At 49.3% G+C, this 19,543-nt stretch overlaps 2 protein-coding genes and 1 long non-coding RNA gene across 7 annotated transcripts in view; all 3 read left to right on the top strand.

Moving 5' to 3' along the window:
- The window catches only part of Snp (Snipper), a 302,062-nt gene that overhangs the window by 309 nt on the left and 282,210 nt on the right, over window positions 1–19,543 (top strand). The window lies entirely within an intron of this gene.
- On the top strand, window positions 1,985–14,763 carry LOC149365282 (uncharacterized). 5 transcript variants are annotated; one of them, XM_089541613.1, is made up of 4 exons: window positions 2,158–3,149; window positions 4,194–4,370; window positions 6,022–6,125; window positions 8,097–14,763. In XM_089541613.1, the coding sequence occupies exon 4, from the start codon at window positions 8,611–8,613 to the stop codon at window positions 14,452–14,454; it is 5,844 nt and encodes a 1,947-aa protein (XP_089397739.1). In that variant the 5' UTR covers window positions 2,158–3,149; window positions 4,194–4,370; window positions 6,022–6,125; window positions 8,097–8,610; the 3' UTR covers window positions 14,455–14,763. The 5 variants fall into 5 exon arrangements, with proteins under 5 accessions (XP_089397745.1, XP_089397739.1, XP_089397733.1 ...); XM_089541607.1 differs by having other exon boundaries at window positions 6,686–14,763; XM_089541598.1 differs by having other exon boundaries at window positions 6,022–7,333.
- LOC149365281 (uncharacterized) lies at window positions 14,749–18,594 on the top strand. The gene is made up of 3 exons (XR_016282582.1): window positions 14,749–14,884; window positions 16,877–16,933; window positions 18,196–18,594. It is a non-coding gene; the product is annotated as an uncharacterized LOC149365281 (long non-coding RNA).

The following is a 19,543-nucleotide window of genomic DNA, read 5'->3' as shown; positions in this document are numbered from 1 at the left end:
ACATGTTTATTTATTTCTCAAAGTTCCACAAGGGACATTGCATGAGGGGTTACATGAGCAACTTTTATCAGTATACGCTTGGCACGCAGGAATGATCACGTATTGTCACTCGTGCCTGCAATGTTTCCTTGCAGTTACAACGCACTGCGTACCGAGGGGTCATACAGCTTTTTGTCTTAATACTTAAAGTTAATGTGGTGTGGCGGAATTTGATTATATGCCAGGGACAAACGCGGAATGGAGAGTGTGACGGCGGCAGCAGTTATTTCTATTCGCAAGGAGCCAAGCTGCAGCACACATAACACAGAGGGGCAGGGAGGTAGAAGGGAGACACATAAGTGAGCGAAAGTACAAGGAAGGGGGGGGGGGGGGCATATACATTATTTAACATTTAACATTAGCGCTTTGCGCTAAATAAGATCGAGGCACACGTACCGAAACAATTTCGAGACAACAGTAACTGACTTCACATTTTTTTGAACAGCCATGCAGCATCCACTGCTATTAAAAAAAATAAAGAATGAGGCAGATTTGTCATCACTGCATGCATTTATGCTCGCTCATTTCGCCTCTGGCAGCGGTGGCTCAGATGGCGCTCGGTTGCTGATCCGAAAGACATGGGTTCGAACCCGGCCACGGCTGTCGAATTTCGATGGAGGCGAAATTATAGAGGCCCACGTACTGTATGATGTCAGTGCACGTTGAAGAACCCCAGGTTGCAGTGAGTTGTACCCATGTGGTGGAAATTTCCGGAGCCCTTCACTATAGCGTCCCGCATAGCCTGAGTCGCTCAGAGACGATAAAACCCCGTAAACTAAACCACTTCGCCTCTTTTTCGTTCAACTTTTTCTAGCACTTCAGAGCAGCGTCAGCAACGGCTCAGTTTGTGCTTCGCCCGTTCGAGTTTTTCTTCGCTGCATTCCGAAAGCATTCTTCATATGTTGGAAGTGGTTAGAAGCAGACTTCAAAAAGAAGTTGGTTCTGTGAGGTTTTCTGTGGAGAGGTTTTCAAGCTTCAACACAAATCCATAAAGCTGCGCCGGTGGGTAGAGCAGTCCTCCATGGCCGCGGTATTTTGTCAGCCTCGCAGGAAAACAGTTTTCATTGGGAGACTGCATTGTAAGCAAGGTAATGCGCATTTGGCAATTTGTCTCCAGTACACACTTCCGTGCAACATACCCTATTACGTAGAAAACAAGTCTACAGTCACTTCTACCTACGTGCTCATCGTGGTCATGCGCAGGCACCCAAGTTTGAATCTGGAGGGCCCTGCATTTGAAGGCCGCTTATCTGGGCAAGCTTGAACAAGCACTGGCACCATACGTGAACAAAAACGTGAAATGACCCCCCGAGAAGCGCTCAAACCAGTGCAAAACCGCACAACAGAACAACAACGAGCCCACAAATACACACGGCGCACTGACGGCGACGGCAAATCCTACCGTGAAGTCTACTGTGGCGCCACCTCGTGTCGGCGCCGCGAAACAGAAACCTGTCGACATTCGCTGGGCCACCGCTCCCCCATTGAGCCGGCGCGGAGTGAGCACACTACCCAATATTCTAGTTCACTGTACTCCCACAGACCTCAGCGGATGGATGGATGGGTGGATGGATGGATAGGAGCGCCCCCTTTGAAACGGGGTGGTGGCTCCCTCGAGTAAACAACGTGACGTCACGGAACGCATGTGCAGCGACTGCAGCGCTCTCCTTCCTAGCGGCGATGGGCAAAACGCTCTCTCTTCGGCCACGGCTAGGGTGCATCGAGGCACCCTAGCCACGGCCGGTCTAGAGCGCCCCCCTCGAGTCCGGCCGTGCTTCGGCTGGCTTCCAACGCTCGAGTACGTGCCTCGGAAGCGATGGAGCTGTCAGAGTACGCGAAGTTACTGCCTGAAATCGCCCGGCAGCGATATGTTGTAAACATGGACGAAGGAAAAAGAGAGGAGAGGCCCTTCGTATTCCCAATGCATTGACAAGAATGTGGCGGAAGTGACGTCAAAATTTAGGCTTAAAAAGTCGGGCCACTAGCAACGTTGTCGTTGTTGCTAAGAAAACTCGGGCCACTAGCAACGGCGTACGGCGTCGTTAGCGTCGTTGTTGCTAGGGGCCCGAGTGTTTCTCGGTGGCGGTGGACGGGCTTTCGGCACGGTGTGTTCGGCCTTGCGTGTTAAAGTCTACATGCCTGGCGTCGTAACGTTACGCACGCATCTAGGATTGCTTTTAAATGTGGCAAATAACCGCTCATTTGATATTTTGTTCGTCAAACTTGGTGTCGTTACGCGGAGCGATCGGTGCATTGAAATGAATCTCGCGAAAAGGTGGCACTCCGGAACCGCGCTTCGACACGCGAAGAAGCGTTGATTGTTTTGATCAGCGAACTTTCGCACCTCACCAAACAGCACAGAAACATGAAGCCGCTCTCGGCGATGCTGAGCTGCGTTTCGAAGGCCACACGGCGGGTGTACGGTAGCCCGAGGAGGATGGTGAGCTGAGCTATGAGCGGCGCGCAATGTCGTCTTTCTTCGCCTGGCGTCGGAAAATGTTCACAGCACCTGTGCGCCGGTCTGTGTCTAGGTGCGTGTTTGCGGGGAGGGAGGTGTAGGAGTGTAGCGGCGAGCGGCGCGGTTTTTTTGATACCTTTCTTTTACGAAGTGCTTGCGAGCCGCGCGCGAAGCCCGCCCGTAGCTCGGTGGAGAAGAAAGATAGTGAGGAAAGCCGAGCCAACTTCCGGTTGCGGGGCGGCTTCACAAAATGTGACGTCAGGGCCTCTCCTTAGTTCTTTCCTTCCTCCATGGTTGTAAAGTTGAAAGTCGACGGGAAACAGTACCCTGACCCCTTCGTTTTGAAGGACTGGAGAAACGACCCGAAATTGTGGCCAAACGAGCGTTTTGGCGACATATACGTTTATCTCGTTCAGACGCCCGGCCCTTACACTACTGAGAGCATGAAGTGCTACCGTTCGCTGAAGGTGTACGTTCTTGCAGCGGAAGGGCACGTGCGCCAAGTTTTGGCAGCCGACTTTGGTTTAGAGTGCTGCTTTTTAAAAGCAAAAGTGACCCCGTCGCAGAGGACCACCGGGGAGCCGTACGAAGCGTGGACGCTTTTGCGAGAAGAAGGAAGCGTACAGGCAGCTCACTGCACATGCATGGCCGGGTAAGTTCAAGTGTTCGGCGGGATGTCGAACAACAGCGTTTTAACCCGCTACCTTGATCAGCAGAAAGATAATTGCATGCGGTAGATTCGAAATGCATTACATGCTAACCGTCACGTCAGAATACTGTTCACGTGTGAAGTCAGCGTAATAATGCAGTGCGTAGGATGTCATATATTTTGATTGTGTTAGTGCATGCGAGGTCTTATATTTTGATTGTGTTATCCGGTTCTGTATCCCGACACGACACTGTGCGGTGTCGGGTCTGTTAAAAGTGTCCTTACATGGCTTGTCTAGTAATAGCTCTGAAACTGTAATAAAACATGCCTTACTACCTAGTACCTATCACGGAGATAATACAACGGGGAAATCGTCGCGTTTGAAGCATTTCTGAGTGTGCAGCGTCGCATACCGACTGTAACTTCACATGGGTGCCCTATTTCTTCTGAATTGCTGTTTCAAGGCAAGTACCACGACTATGACGCGCTTGGAGTGTATTTCGTCCTTTAAAGCGCGCGTGATTTTGCATGTCCTCTGTTGCCGAGTGCAAATACATGTCGGAAATTTGCTTTGGCCCCAAATGGACGAACACAATTACAAAAGGAAACGAATTCTTAAAGTAAATGGAGCAACTGCTTTGCCTGGTTCATTTTGAATGGTCAGCGTTTTGTTTTGCATTTTTTTTTGTCTTCTTCCTTCGCCGAGGAAGAGGATGCCGTATTGTTTCTGGCGCGAGACGAGCTCATAATGGGATTTTTCGTAAGCAGCAGCACTTACAGCTTCATTGCGAACGACTGAAACAAGTTGGAGGCAGAAATGTACGAAACAGCATGTACCACTCAATAAATTCTGGGTGTTTGGTTGTTTGTTGTGGTGGGTTTTGCTTCCAATGTATGACACTGCTTTTGATGAAAGTTTTTTTTCATCTATTTGGTTTCAAAAACCGTTTATCAAAAGCTAGTACAGTACTTTATACGCACGGGATAAGAAAGTTTCTGGGATTACATGTATGCTGTCTTTATTGATTGATTGAAACTTTATTTAAGCAATTGCAGTTACTGGAGCCTTGGGTGGTCCGCCAATTCCGGCAGCCCACTGGCCTGCGCCGCAGCGTGGGCCCTGCGAAGCAGTTCTCGTTGCTGGTCGGTGTCCTCGCAGTGCAGAACGGCCTCCCACTGCTCCAAATTGGGATTGGAAAGCCTGTCTGTAGCGGGATTGAATTGGTATGCCCACGCCACGTGAAAAGCTGTCGCTATTTCTCCACAGTGTGGGCACTCTTGTTTGTACAGTTAGGGGCACCATTGATGGGGTTTAAGTGGAGTTACGAGAGTGTTTGTAGTCGACGAAGGATGTATTCTTCTGCCTCGTCTAGAGTTTTGTGAGGTGGGGGGTGTGTCTGTCTGCCCTGTCTGTAGGCCTGTAGGTGTTCGGTGAAGCTGGTTATGGGCTGTGTAACGTGTTCCTCTGCCTCGTCGGCTAAGGAGGAATCCCGGTATAAGGGAGCTTGGGCGGGCCGGTGGGCAGCATCATTCCCTCCCATGTGTTCCATGTGGCCTAGAAACCATATGATTGAGGCTTGATTAGTAGCATCTTTGCCTAAGAGTGTGAGACCTGATTGGTGGATTAGTCCTTTGTTTATATTTCTGCAGGAATTTTGTGAATCTATGTGTACATTAGCATTTGGGTTGGTTGCTAGCGCTAGTGCAATGGCTGCCCCCTCTGCGTGAATGGGGTTGGACGTGCGCACTGATGCGCAGTTGATCATTTTGCCCTCGGGATTCGTTGCGGCGATGATCATCCGCCCTTGAATTGGACCGGCTGCATCCACGTAGGGTGTGTCCGGGTGGCTATCCCATTTCTTGCGCAGGCTTTCAGCTCTGGCATTTCTTCTCTCCGCTTTAAATGTGAGATGCATATATCTGGGGATTTGATGTCTTGTTTTCATGCCGATTTCGTGTCACTGGCTGTGTTCGGAGCGATAATGCTCTGTGTCACATATGCGTGAGCTGAGGATTATAACTGCGCCTCTTTTTAGTCTAATAAACAGTTGGTAGAGCGAGCATGTGTTGTCCTTCTTGTGCCGTTGTCGTTGCGCGGCTGTTCTAACAATGTCACCTTTGCTTACCGCATGCATTAGTGCCGCAAAACAAATATAAGCTGGAACACCTACATCCTTTATAAGTAGCACCAATGTGTACTCTGTTAAGCAGATTGAATCAATGGCTTTAAGAAAGCCGAATGCCGTGAAAAAGTAAGCGGCGGCAAGGTTGATTCGCTTGGTGTCATCCGCCTATTATAATTATTTTCTCTAGCGCAGTTTTCCGGATTCAAGTTCAAACTTTATCCATTCTTCACTTTGCGAGAAGAAACTGTGCTGGTCACAATAATGTGTTGTAAGATGGTGTTCAAGATAGCGACTTACATGTGTGGACCCATGGCCACTTTGCTAGCTCAGCTTTACACCCCTGTTTCCCTCTTTCCCTCCCTATTACCCTAGTAATAGAAACTCTATGGTTACAATAAACGAGCAGAAAAGCAGATAGGCTTAAGCGAGCGCCAAATTTGACTATGGTGAGAGAGCTTTCTCTTCATGTCGCCAAATATAGGCAACCATCAAAACAACTTTTTTTTGTGTGTGTGTGTTTAACAGACACTTTTCAGAGCAGATTTCTTTAAAAAAAATTGTTAACGCCTGTGAGCTGGGCAGGAGCCGAAGACCGGTGTGGTGCGCTGCGCTCACGCACATCGGCAGAATTTGTATGTGCTAAAAAAGGGAATGTGCCATGAGTCACTGTGAGTGCTTTCTTGCCTCTTTAAATGTTATATTCTCTTTGAGCTCTGTTGTAATTCTTTCATTTTCTTTCTTCCATGCAGAACAGGACCTTGAATAAGTGACGTGGTGGCCTTCGCAGTTTGCGCAGCGTGGCGCAGCATCGCAGTCGGTGGACTGATGATCATTCGAGGAGTATTTGGCACAGGTATCGCGGCCTCGGCAGCCATGGCCGAACCTCTGGCATTTGAAGTAGCGTTGAGGGTTTGGTATATATGGAAGGACAGAGATTTTTGCGTAACCTACCTCGATTGACTCGGGCGGGGTGCAGGAGGCAAAGGCCAGGACCAGGTGTTTTGTCAGAATTTCTTTGTTTTCTTTGCGTATTTTGACCCTGTTACATCTTGATCAGACAGTCCTTCTAACGTTTCTTCTTCTGTCAAGTGCAGAAGGTCACTGTTGGAGGTTACACCACATACTGTGTTTAACGTTCTCCGTTGTGTCACAGAGACAGGGATGTCACCGAACGTTTCAGTGTTTGCGAGTTTCAATATTTGAGTAATGTCGAGGATTTCAAGCAAGAGGTCTCCACTAGCCAATTTTGTCACCTTGCATTTTGGGCCCAAGGAATTTGAGAGGACTTTTGAGACTATAATTAAGGATAGCAGTCTGGCTGGTTTTTCTTTTTGTTCGCTATGAAAACTTTGCGAAAGATGTTTTCTTTTTGTTAAAGAACTAGGAGGTTATATCGGTCCGCCCTCTTTTCAGAAGGCGATCATTCGAAAGTAAAGAAGCAGCCATAGAAAAATGTGTTCTTCGGCCATGATGCCAGCCACCTGCCATGGAGCCCAACTAGGGGATGAGACAGTAACTTAAAAACAAGTCCTGCCCACGCCAGCTGTACACCACTGCTGTAACCAAATATGGACAACTCAGGGTAGTTACACCCTAGCCGCCTATGAAAAGTGAAAAAAGCCGAGAAAGGAGGAGTCAGGAAAGTTGTGAGAAAGAAGACAAGAAAGCGAAAGATGAAGGGGAGGGCAGGAAAAGGCGACTGCTGATTTCCCTTGGTCGGGTCTGGCTGGAGGTGGCGTCTGCAGGAAGCTGGGGCCAAAGTGGTGTGTTGCCTCCGCCAAGGGGCCTTACTAGTTCCAAACGCTCGGCATCGGCTGAACCACCAGGATCCCCATTTCCCCAGAAATGGCTGAGCCACACACGGCTAAGCGCGGGTACTAAGGACCCTGGGGATGCACTGCTCACCATCATCCCCCTGCGGGGATGTCCATGCGGATGCTGAAGAAACCGTGGTGTCGCAACTCACCGACATCTGCATGAAGCAGATGCTCCTGCTGGGAAGATGGCACAAAGTTCCATTCCTGGGGAGTGGGAGTAGGGAAAGGGAGATCACATTAGGAGGTAAATTCCTGCCTATTGCAGTGATTTTGTTGCGTTGGATTGGATTGTAGTGATTGTATTGCTAGTTTTTGCACACCTCAAGTGGCCTAAACCAATAGCATTAGAAGAAATTCAGTTATAAATAATTTAGCAGTAACACAGCAATACCAGGGAGTGGTTCCTACGTACTAATGTCTATTGTTTCAAAGAAGGAAACACATAAGAAAAATTTTTGGTGTCTATAGTCTTTTAAGTTACGTGTGTCAATAAGTACTCCAGCAGTGTCTTTATCAGTTGTGGGAGGAAAATCATAGAAAATTATTATTATTGTCATGGCCTTCCATCTCTGTAAGAGTGCATATTAGTAGGTGTCAGTGTTCCTGCAAGTCTGTTAAGCTTCTTCCCCAACACACTGTAAAGTCTGCGGCACCCATAGTCTAGAGCTATCAAGAAGTGCACTCTATTTACTGAAGACTGAAATTAGACAGTAGTAGCCTTCCAGTTAAGTAATCATTACGACTTGCTTTGTTGGTCTGTGCTGCTTTACTTGTGTGCAATCATTTCCTCTAGAACCTAGCAGCTGCAGTGAGGTCTCCCTCTGTATGCCGGGCAATGTGCTACTTGAGCATTGTACAGCAGGGTGATGCAGTTTGTACTTGTTGGTCTTGCTCAGGTAGGTAAATTTGATGGGAGCAAGGTTTTGGGCTGTTTTTCTGTGCTGCTGCTTCACCTGCAGATATCAGTTATTTCTCTTTGACCCTCCGAGTAGGATGGCTTTTTACAGCCTTTTGCAGTGGCCTTCTTGAGGCGTGCTGCTACACAAGAGAAATCTCCTGGGTGCTCAACAGCCTTGTGCTGTCCCGAGTCCAGTTTGAATTTCCCGCCCGGGCGCCAACTTCATCTGCGAACACTGGACTTCTCTCCTCCCCGCTCTTTCTCTTCCTTCTCCCCGTGCGCCTTCCCTCTCGCCCGCGTGCTTTCTCCCTCTTTACACCTCCCTCCGGAGGTGTCATGTTACGTAACTCGTGACTCTTTCCTTCCTTCTACCGCGCTGCACGACTGCGGCAGCACCGCGTTTTTACAAGTTGTAAATGCCTGGATAAATGTTCGATTTTCCTTGTGTTTGCGACCTGTCATCTATCTGAGGAGTGGCCGCAGCCCCAACGCGTGCCACGGAATCAGAATAGTAAAAACGCGTTGAACGTCGAGTCGGTGTCTCGCGCAATCTTCGAAAGCACCTAGGCTCCGCTGGCTCCGCTCTTCAGAAGTTCCGTTTTCGCATCGCAGCCACGGACGACATGGCGTCACAGGACCGCAAGTCGCCCGCTGCTCAAGTGAGTCCGGACCAGTCTCATTTTGCATGCTCTGAGAACACAGCAAGCTATGTGCAGTCACGGCATTCGTTGCGCTCAGCTCGTTCGGCTCGTTCGGCCGTCTCGACAACGCCAAGCATGCTGGCCGCCAGAGCAAGAGCGGAGGCCGCCGCGGCGCGAGTACAGGCTTCTCTCAAGAGGAAAGAAGCCGTGGTGAAACTGGAAAAGGCCAGACTGGAAGAACAAGAGAAAAGTGCGGCTGCGGCAATCGAACGCAAGAAAGCCGAGCTAGACACAGAGTTACAAGTCATGCAGTTGGAAAGAGAAGCGGCCGCCGCGGAAGCGCAAGCGGACGTCCTGGAGGCTGCCGTAGATCAGCACGGCGGGGAGCATCACATCTGTCGGACTGTCTCCGAGGCATCCGAAGACCGCGCTCAACGTACCTTTGACTACGTGCTTGACCAGGCTCACGTGCGCATCGGCTCGCGCCAGCAATCGCAGCAGCATGACCGCGGGGAGCATTACGTCTGTCAGAACGCTAATGAAGCACCTGAAGACCGCGCTCCATGCACACCAAGCGCTCGCAGCCAAGGCATCACGCAGAACATTGCTCGTCATCCGGGAGATGAAGCTAACGCCCCTGAACTGACCGCCATGGCAAAGTATCTGATTCGGCGCGACCTTGTGAGTACCTCCCTTACGAAGTTCGACGACTGCCCTGAAAACTACCGGTCGTGGAAATCTACGTTCAAGGGAATGACTCAGACTCTCGAAGTCATGGCAAACGAGGAACTTGACCTTCTCGTGAAATGGCTTGGGACCGAATCGTCAACCTACGCGAAGAGGCTGCGTTCCGTGCACGTCGACAGCCCAGAGGCCGGGTTAAAGGTAGTTTGGGAAAGACTTGAGGAATGCTATGGTCGCCCAGAAATTATAGAAGAGGCCATCTTTCGAAGAATTTCGAACTTCCCCAGACTGACCGACAAAGACACCCAGAAATTGAGAGAGCTGGGAGACCTCCTTCTTGAAGTTGAGGCAGCAAAATGTGACCCTCACCTGACTGGGCTCTCCTATCTCGACACCGCAAGAGGGGTAAACCCCATTGTAGAAAAGCTGCCCCAGCGCTTGCAAGACATGTGGATCGCGAAAGGCTCCAAGTACAAACAGAATCATCAGGTCGCCTTTCCCCCTTTCTCGTTCTTTGCCAGCTTTATCAGGGACCAAGCGAAAACGAGAAACGATCCTAGCTTCAAACTCAGCTCCGCAAGCAGCACCCCTTCAAGGCTCACGAGAGCAGACAGATGGGCATCGGATGGAAGCCCGAGAAGAGCACCCATCTCAGTGCAAATGACGGACGTGGAAGCAAGCACTGACCATCCGCCCTCAGACGCATTAAAGTGGCATGATGCAACCAAGTATTGTCCTCTGCACAGGAAGCCTCACCCCCTCCGGAAGTGTCGCGCATTCAGGGAAAAGCCGCTGGATGAACGAAAATGTTTGCTGAAAAAGTTTGGGATATGCTACAGGTGCTGCGCTTCGACAGACCACTTTGCAAGAGGCTGCAAAACAGTTCTCAAATGTGACGATTGTGGTAGCGATCGGCATGCCACGGCGCTTCATGCTGGAAATGCCAGCCACAGGCCTCCTGTAGCTCAGAACGATGCTGAAGATGCAATTCTAGACAAGGATTTTGCACTTCAGGTGTCATCCAAGTGCACAGAGGTCTGCGGTCAAAGCAACGGTGTCAAATCCTGCTCTAAGATCTGCTTGGTGAAAGTCAGTCATCCGACTCAGCCTCACAAGACTGCAAAAATGTATGCCATCTTAGACGACCAGAGTAACAGGTCCCTTGCAAGAACAGAGTTCTTCGACATTTTCGGACTCAATGGTCACAGTTCCCCCTACACACTAAAGACATGTGCTGGAACTAAGGAGGCAATAGGAAGAAGAGCGTCTGGCTTTCTCATAGAAGACATACATGGCTCCGTGAAGCTTCCGTTGCCAACGCTTATCGAATGCAACGAAATGCCTAACAACAGGACCGAGATCCCAACACCGGAAGTGGCATTGCATCACCCTCATCTCAGAGCTGTTGCTAAATTCATTCCTTGTTTGGACCCTGAGGCCAAGATTCTACTTCTCCTCGGGAGAGACATCCTCAGAATACACAAGGTTCGACAACAGCGCAACGGACCGGCTGATGCGCCATTTGCTCAGAAACTGGATTTGGGATGGGTCATCGTAGGAAATGTCTGCATAAGTCGAAGTCGCACACCGGACTGTGTCAGCAACCTCAAAACAAACGTCCTCGAAAATGGACGTCCCTCCCTTTTCGAGCCATGTGAGAACCATTTCTTGGTCAAGGAGAAGCTCACTGCCATGCAGCGGTCGACACAATGCTTCCAACCAGCTCAGCACGCTGCTAGGAAACACAGCTATGACGATGAGATCGCTGAAACGCTGTTCCAGACAACGGAGGATGACAACAGACCTTCCCTTTCTGTCGAGGACAGGAAGTTCTTGAAGCTGATGGACGACGAGTTCTCAAAGGACAAATCCAACAGTTGGATAGCGCCTCTCCCCTTTCGTTCTCCAAGGCCATGGCTTCCGAATAACAAGTGCTTGGCCGAGTCACGCCTCACTGCTGTCCAACGGACCTTGAAGAGAAAACCAGAACTGATGGAACAGTTCACGGCCTTCATGGACAAGATGTTCAAAAACGGCCATGCCGAGGAAGCTCCACCAATTCGAGAAGGAGAAGAGTGTTGGTACCTCCCCATCTTTGGTGTTTGCCACCCACGAAAACCCGGCGAAACACGAGTTGTATTCGACTCCAGTGCACAGTTCAAAGGCGTGTCTTTAAACAGTGTGCTGCTTACCGGTCCAGACTTGATCAACAGCCTGCTCGGAGTGCTCATCCGATTCCGGAAGGAACCCGTGGCCATAACTGTGGACATAAAGCACATGTTCTACTGCTTCCTGGTACGAGACGACCACCGAAATTATCTGAGATTTCTGTGGTTCCGCAACAACAACATCTACAGTGACGTGGTGGAGTATCGAATGAAGGTTCATGTGTTTGGAAATAGTCCTTCACCAGCAGTTGCAACCTATGGGCTGCGGAGAACAGCACGAGAAGGAGAGGAAGAATTTGGCAGCGACGTCAGGCAGTTCATCGAGAGGGATTTCTATGTGGACGATGGGTTGAAGTCTCTTTCTACAGACAAGGAAGCCATCAGCCTGATACGCCGCACACAGCAGATGTTGGCCGCGTCAAACCTCAAGCTCCACAAAATAGCCTCTAACTGCCCTACAGTGTTGGAAGCATTTCCAGAAAAAGACCGTGCCAAGGATTTGAAGGATCTTGACTTGTGCAATGGCACGCCGCCAATCCAACGCAGTCTGGGAGTTTCTTGGAACCTGAAGAAGGATGTCTTCACATTTACGACTCCAATCCAAGAGAAGCCATTCACTCGACGCGGTGTCTTGTCAGTGGTGAATAGCCTGTACGACCCACTTGGGTTTGTTGCTCCAGTCATCGTTCAAGGGAAGTCCCTCCTCCGAGAGCTGGTCGTTGGGACATGCGACTGGGACTGTCCACTTCCTGAAGACAAGAGGGCCGCGTGGGAGACGTGGAAAGACTCCTTGCAATTGCTCGAGCAGCTGGACATACCTCGCACCTATTCCCATGCCTCACTCACTACCGCACAGCGCAAGGAACTGCACATATTCTCCGACGCATCAACCAAGGCTGTGGCTGCAGTGGCTTACCTCAGAGTGACATATCCAGATGGTGCGTGCCATGTCGGGTTCGTCATAGGAAAGGCTAAGCTAGCACCACATCCGGAACACACCATCCCAAGGCTTGAACTGTGCGGCGCGGTGTTGGCAGTGGAGCTAGCAGAGCTCGTCAGTCGTGAAATAGATATGGAGCTTGATGCTGTAAATTTCTACATTGACAGCAAGGTGGTCCTAGGTTACATACATAATGAGACTCGGAGGTTTTATGTGTATGTCAGTAACAGGGTCGAACGCATCAGGAGTTCTACACGGCCAGAGCAATGGCACTACGTTCCTTCAGACGTGAACCCTGCGGACCTCGGAACAAGGTTTGTGCCAGCAGCCCAAATGTCAGGATCGGCCTGGCTGACAGGCCCGGAGTTTTTGTATCATCAAGAACACTGCTCGCGGGTATTGAAGGGCAAGTTCGACTTGGTCGATGCTGATTCCGACACGGAGGTGCGGCCCCAGGCAAACGTTCTCGCAACCAGTGTGGACGTGCAAGAACTCGGCAGCAGGCGGTTCGAGCGCTTCTCGAGTTGGATTAAGCTGACTCGCGCAGTTGCAATGCTCGTGCAGCTGGTGAGCAAATTTCGGGGCACCTCTCACAACGTGTCAGACTGCCCGCATAACAGCTCATCTCGACAACTAGGACCTTCTACAGAACACCTAGCCCGAGCGAAGGCAGTCATTATTCTGTCTGTCCAGAAAGAAGCCTTTTCAGAAGAGTTGAAAAGCTTGGAACGAGGAAAGCGACTTCCGAAGTCAAGCCCTCTGTGGAGACTGGACTCATGGGTTGATTCCGACGGTCTTTTGAGAATTGGTGGCCGACTAGACAGAGCAAACCATTTCGACCAGCTAGAGCGGAAGCCCATCATCTTGCCAGGACGACATCACGTCACCACCCTGATTGTGCGGCATTACCACGAGCTGGTAAAACATCAAGGCCGCCATTTCACTGAGGTAGCAGTCAGGGCAGCTGGGTTCTGGATCGTCGGAGCTAAGCGTAACATCGCCTCATACATACACAGTTGTGTTACGTGTTGCAAGCTCAGAGGAAGGCAGCTGCAGCAGAAGATGGCAGACCTGCCTGCAGAAAGGCTAAGCACCGAGCCGCCTTTCACTTATGTCGGATTAGATGTATTTGGCCCGTGGCAAGTCGCTTCTCGTCGGACCAGAGGCGGTGAGGCCAACAGCAAAAGTTGGGCCGTGCTCTTCACTTGCATGAGTATCCGCGCTGTTCACATCGAAGTGATCGAGAGCATGGACACCTCAAGTTTTATTAATGCTCTCCGGAGATTCTTCGCCATTAGGGGCCCGGCAAAGCAGCTGAGGTCCGATTGTGGTACGAACTTTGTTGGAGCGTGCTCAGAACTAAAACTGGACACCAGTGGCCCAGACCACGAGAAGCTAGGAACATTCCTGTCAGACCAAGGATGCACTTGGGTATTCAACCCCCCTCATGCTTCTCACATGGGAGGAGTGTGGGAAAGAATGATAGGAGTCACACGGCGAATTTTGGACTCCATGCTTCTTGAGAGTACCTCTCGTCGCCTTACTCACGAAGTATTGGTAACCTTCTTGGCGGAAGTCTCGGGGATCATAAATTCCCGACCCCTCGTTCCTGTCTCAACGGACCCCGAGTGCTGGGAAGTGCTGACTCCTTCAACAGTCCTGACCCAGAAAGTCGGCGGCAACACAGTGCCACCAGCCTTCGGTGAAAAGAATGTGTATCGGCGACAGTGGCGGCAGGTTCAGTGGCTGGCCGACACCTTTTGGTGCCGTTGGCGACGCGAGTTCCTTACCACCCTGCAGAGTCGTCGGAAGTGGCAGGGGACAACTCTGAATCTCAAGGCAGGTGACCTCGTGCTCCTGAGAGACAGCCAGATTCATCGCAACGAGTGGCCCATGGGACTCATTGTGAACGCCATCGCGAGCGCGGACGGCAGGGTGCGAAAGGTCGAGATCAAGACGGCGACACGGGGAGTGATTAAGACGTTTCTCCGTCCTGTGACTGAGACAGTCCTGCTTATTCCGTGTGAGGACTGAACACATCACATAGTGGTTATATGTATAACCAGACGGGGAGTGTGCTGTCCCGAGTCCAGTTTGAATTTCCCGCCCGGGCGCCAACTTCATCTGCGAACACTGGACTTCTCTCCTCCCCGCTCTTTCTCTTCCTTCTCCCCGTGCGCCTTCCCTCTCGCCCGCGTGCTTTCTCCCTCTTTACACCTCCCTCCGGAGGTGTCATGTTACGTAACTCGTGACTCTTTCCTTCCTTCTACCGCGCTGCACGACTGCGGCAGCACCGCGTTTTTACAAGTTGTAAATGCCTGGATAAATGTTCGATTTTCCTTGTGTTTGCGACCTGTCATCTATCTGAGGAGTGGCCGCAGCCCCAACGCGTGCCACGGAATCAGAATAAGCCTCAAGACTGTTGCATTCCAAAAGGATGCGCACCCTGGGATTGGCAAATAAGGTAGGAGTGACTTGAAATGGGCACTTTGCAGCAGTGTCCACATGATGAGACTGGTCCCTCTGCTGAATGGCAGCAGAGTACCAAATTTTGAGTTGGACAGTGAAGACCTACCTCTGACCAACAGCCACCAAATATAATATTTCATGTTAATATTGTGAGAAAATTATAAAGATATTGATTTAATTGTGCCTGACAAGCTCTAGAGCAAGCCAGAACTGTTAAGTGTTGCAGTCTCCTGCGGGTATGTGACTGAAAGGCAACTTCGGACATTGGACAAGAAGCGCAACAGTGACGGCCTGTTAAATTTAGTGTTCTATTTTAGTGCACTCTTTTCAGAGCTGCCTGTTTGTGTGGTTCTGTTTGCTGTTGGCTTTTTGTTAATCTACTTTGAACCTAACCTGCCTCTGATCAGTACTGCGTTTATAAAGTTTCGATTGGTAGCGATCCGCGCTAGTGCACTTCTAGATTGACAGTTTAAACGCACTTCTGCTCCGTGCTCACACTGTTGCCTTCAAGTGAATTTAGTCTTCTTTAGTAGCTCCTGTGTGGCAAAATTTTATTAGAGGAGCTTTAGCCGATACTTGAAAGGCGCAAGTGCCAGCACCTGACCAGGTGAGTGACATCATTGCAGTGCTGCCGAGCCCATTGCTGTGCTGCAGGTGCCAGCTATTAGTGGCACCGGCATCGGCGTACTTGACGTTGGCGATACATGAGGGAGAAACGAGGAGCAAATAGAAGCTGCAGTTCTTGCCTCACCACCCGCACCCAGGCACCCTACTCACCACGGACCTGTGGCGTCCTCTGAGCACATGGCATGCACTAGTGCCAACACCATACCCAATGGTGCTCAGTGATAGGCGCCACTTGATGACACAGCAAACAAGGATTTCCACTGTTGCAGTGTCCGCAGAATAAAATGAAGGGAGGCGTGTTACTGCGCGCTTGTTTTGTGGCCAGGTGACGCAAAGCACGGGAAAGCGGCAGCGTGCCGCCAGCAATGACAGTGCATGTAACGAAGCTCATGACAAACGTGATATAAGCCTGCAGGCAAAGCATTCGCTATTTTACGAGCGTCAGCTCTTACTACTGACAACAGTGACCTCGTAACGACACTATATCACGTAGCAACGGTGGACGCGTAGCGCCTCACTTGATAGTTACGCTTTCGATTCATTATATATATGCCAGTATAGCATGCCATCAAAGTGGGACCCTCCTCCCGGTACCACCGTTTCCATGAAATTTAGGGGCCATTCGTTGGTTGCATTCAACTCGGGATGTTTGAAGTGGTGCCAAATGACTTGGCATGTTCCGGAGGATAAAATTACTAATTGAGACGAAGCTGAAAACACCAGTATGTTTGGGATTCGCAACGACTACCTCCCGCACCCAAACCGTGCAATCCGAGGACCTTCATATGGCTATTACGGCCAAACCGTTTGTCATAGGGGGTTCCGGATGGTGTCAAATGATTCGCCGTGTTGTGATGCACAAGTTTACGAAATGTATTACTGATCTAATTAGGAGATATACCGGGTATAGCTTAGGTGACTGTGAATCGCAATAGTATAGTGAAGTATCTCTCGGGTAGGTGGCGCTGCATGTGTCCTAGAAGTAGGGTGCCTTGATGTCCACACCCTACAATTATAACGAATGTTTCCGGAAACAAAATATCCGCTTGATGTTTGGATTTGGTCTTCTCCGCGTTTTGCTGAGCACGTCGATGTAATCACTTGAGCTTCTGCAGTTAACGCTCTTAAGTTGAACATTGAGGCAGTGTTGGCAGCGAATTTTTTCCCGCACCATATAGAATGCGCTACTTTTTGATCGCATATGTGAGTACCGTAAGCAAGAGCGCTAGCTTTGACAGCGTTGCACTTGGTGTATGAACCCCAGTATAGTAACCATTGGTCGGTTTTAGTGCGATAGTACTTAAAGTGGCTATTCTTCACATTTAGCAGTTGTGTGGGTTTTTGTTTGTCTGTTTGTCAGAAGTCTGCATTGCGGCATGCTGCCCACCTGCCCAGCGAGTTGTGGGCAACCTGGCGGGTATTTATATTTATTTCATTTATTTATTTATTTTTATCCTCATGGCTGTGGAGGCATTGTATAAGTCATTAGGCAGGAAAATTTACAATCTACAGTGTAAGAAAACAAATGGGTGCATTAATGAATAATCCTGTATATACAATGTTAGCTAAGACAACAAATTAATTGGTACAGAACAAAACTGTCAGAGTTTATACAATGCTAGCCAAAACTGCAAAATTTATTTCAGTAATAGACACAATTTCATTAGGAAGATCGTTGCATTCTTTAGAGGTACGGGAAACAAATGAGCTTAAGAAAGAAACTGTTTTGCTTAAGTAGATTGCAACTTTGTGGGCATGATCGGTGCGACACGATATGTAACAGGGCTATGAAAAAGATTATTGTGTAGGCTCGAATGATTATTCATGATGAGGTTAGCGCCAAAAACAAGGACCAAAGTAGGAGAAAAGACACAACACTAGCGCCGCGCCAGTGTTGTCTTCTCTCCTACTTTGTTCCTCGTTTTTGGCGCTAACTTCATCATGAATAAGATTCAGCTCGCCCAACTTTCCACCTTACTATCGAATGATTATACAACCTTTGAAATAGGGTTAGCCGACAAACCACTCATCATGAAGCTGATGATTGAAGACGCAGATTAGCTTTCATTTCCGTTTTAGTTGCTCCTCGATTTGTTGTTGGAAAGAATGAACAGAGTTATTTTGAGCACGTTCACTCGAAGTAATTAAGCAGTCATGGCTAGGTTCCCAGACTACTGTTGAGTAATCTAGCTTTGGACGTATTAATGTTCTATAAAGAACTGATTTCAAAGAAAACTGTGCGCGAAAAAAATTACATCGCAGGTAGCCTAGGGTTTTGTACGCTTTATTAATTATGTAACCAATGTGAAGCTTCAAAATTAGGTTAGATGTAATGTGCATACCTGGGTATTTATATCGTAAGAATTCACGCTTTCATGTTCAGTTTCATTCAGGCAGAATATGGGAGACGGATTAGCAGTATGGGATAGATGCATGACCATGCATTCGTTAAAGTTTAGCTCCATTAGCCACTGACTGCGCCAATTAACTATAGCCATAAGGTGTCACTGTAGGAGGTTAATATCGTTATCATTTTTAATCTCTCGAAAAATCAGTCATCAGCCAACTGTGAACAACGGATCCTAACACTGAAACCGCAGCAAAACTGAAGTGCTAGCGCACCTAATTCACATTTCGCCCAACTACACAAATCAACTGTCAATTGTTTTCCTGCCTCAGTCCTTCTGGCCATCTACTCCAGTGGATATTGGCAGAACGCCCGACACTGCTTGCTACACATCTTCACAGCCGAGCAGCCAAGAAACACCGCTTGCAGGCACTGCTCGCGTCTACTAGACCGGCCCTAGAGCTCCTATGTTGCAGCTCCCTCTCCCCGTCGCCCCCTCATCGACTCAACATGGAGCGGATTTGACACCAACCCCGGTCCCGAAGCGAGCCATTGGAATCGCCAGCGGCTTTGCAGGCTAGACACATCAATGTTGCCCACAAGGGAACAGCACAAGAAGTGAGCAGCGTCGAAGGTACGTTATGTGAATGCCTACCTCCACCAAGCAAGCACGAAAAGCAGCCCTCATTCGAACCTGACCTGCATCAATAAAGTCTCTCTTGGGCAGTTTTCTACATCGCCATGTCATTCAAAAACCTGATTTGTTTGGTGAGTATTTGACCACAGGACAGTTGTTCGCTGACCTCCAGTCAGCTTGAGCCTGCCGTGGTTGATAGTATATAACACACAAGTCACAGCGTCGCTGACGAAAGAGGGATCAATGGAAACACTCCAATATTTACAAAGTGCTGACAGTCTGTACTGGCTTATGTAACTGAAAATTATTTCTAAACACCAGCAGATTTGCGCGTAAAGATATCAATTCACAGCAATCACCTCACCGAACTCAATAATGCTTCTAATCGGAGAGTGCACATAGCCATTGAGACAACTCAGCCATCCAGAAGCGCAAGGCATCAGCAAGCACCCTTTACTGCATGGAAACGAGATCTCAATCATGAGAAGTTTCGCCACTTCGCCTAATTTTAAACATTTGCGACCAACATAAAAGGTAACTTTTTTAGCCAGGATTTTCGTCACATCGCCTGTATCCTATACCGATTAGTGTCGCAGCGAAGGAGGCCGTAAATAGGTAGAAATGAAGCGCTAATGAAATTGCCCGCTAAGCGTCGAGGCGAGTTACATGCACTTGAAGGATTCCTAAAAATGCTTCTGGTAGAGGCACTTGTGCATTCGTAATTCAGTCAGCCAACACCAGGCGGCAGGTGGTGTCAAGGACGCTTGCCAGGTCGTATCCATAATTGGACCCCTCCAGACGAATGGCCTGAGGGGCGAGTTGGTGCATGATGAAATGAACGGCGGCGCAACAAGGACACTAACAAGAGAGGGGACACCACATGCGCACGTGGTGTCTCCTCTCTTGTTAATGTCCTTCTTGCGCCGCCGTTCATTTCATAATTGGACCCCGTTAAAAAAAATCGCCGATTCCGAGCACTTTGGTCGTTTTGGCTAGTTTTACACAGTTGCGAGCAGAATAAAAGCAAAATTCTTTGGTAGGGT

Source organism: Amblyomma mixtum, chromosome 1 (assembly GCF_055824585.1).
Source record: "Amblyomma mixtum isolate Tamu chromosome 1, ASM5582458v1, whole genome shotgun sequence".
Taxonomy (NCBI): domain Eukaryota; kingdom Metazoa; phylum Arthropoda; class Arachnida; order Ixodida; family Ixodidae; genus Amblyomma; species Amblyomma mixtum.
The sequence above is the reverse complement of the archived record's forward strand: the minus strand, read 5'-3'. Positions and strand labels throughout refer to the sequence as shown.

Bases quoted from the DNA above. Each gene is read 5' to 3' on its own strand.
- LOC149365282 (XM_089541619.1), top strand. From the start codon at position 8,611: ATGGCGTCACAGGACCGCAAGTCGCCCGCTGCTCAAGTGAGTCCGGAC.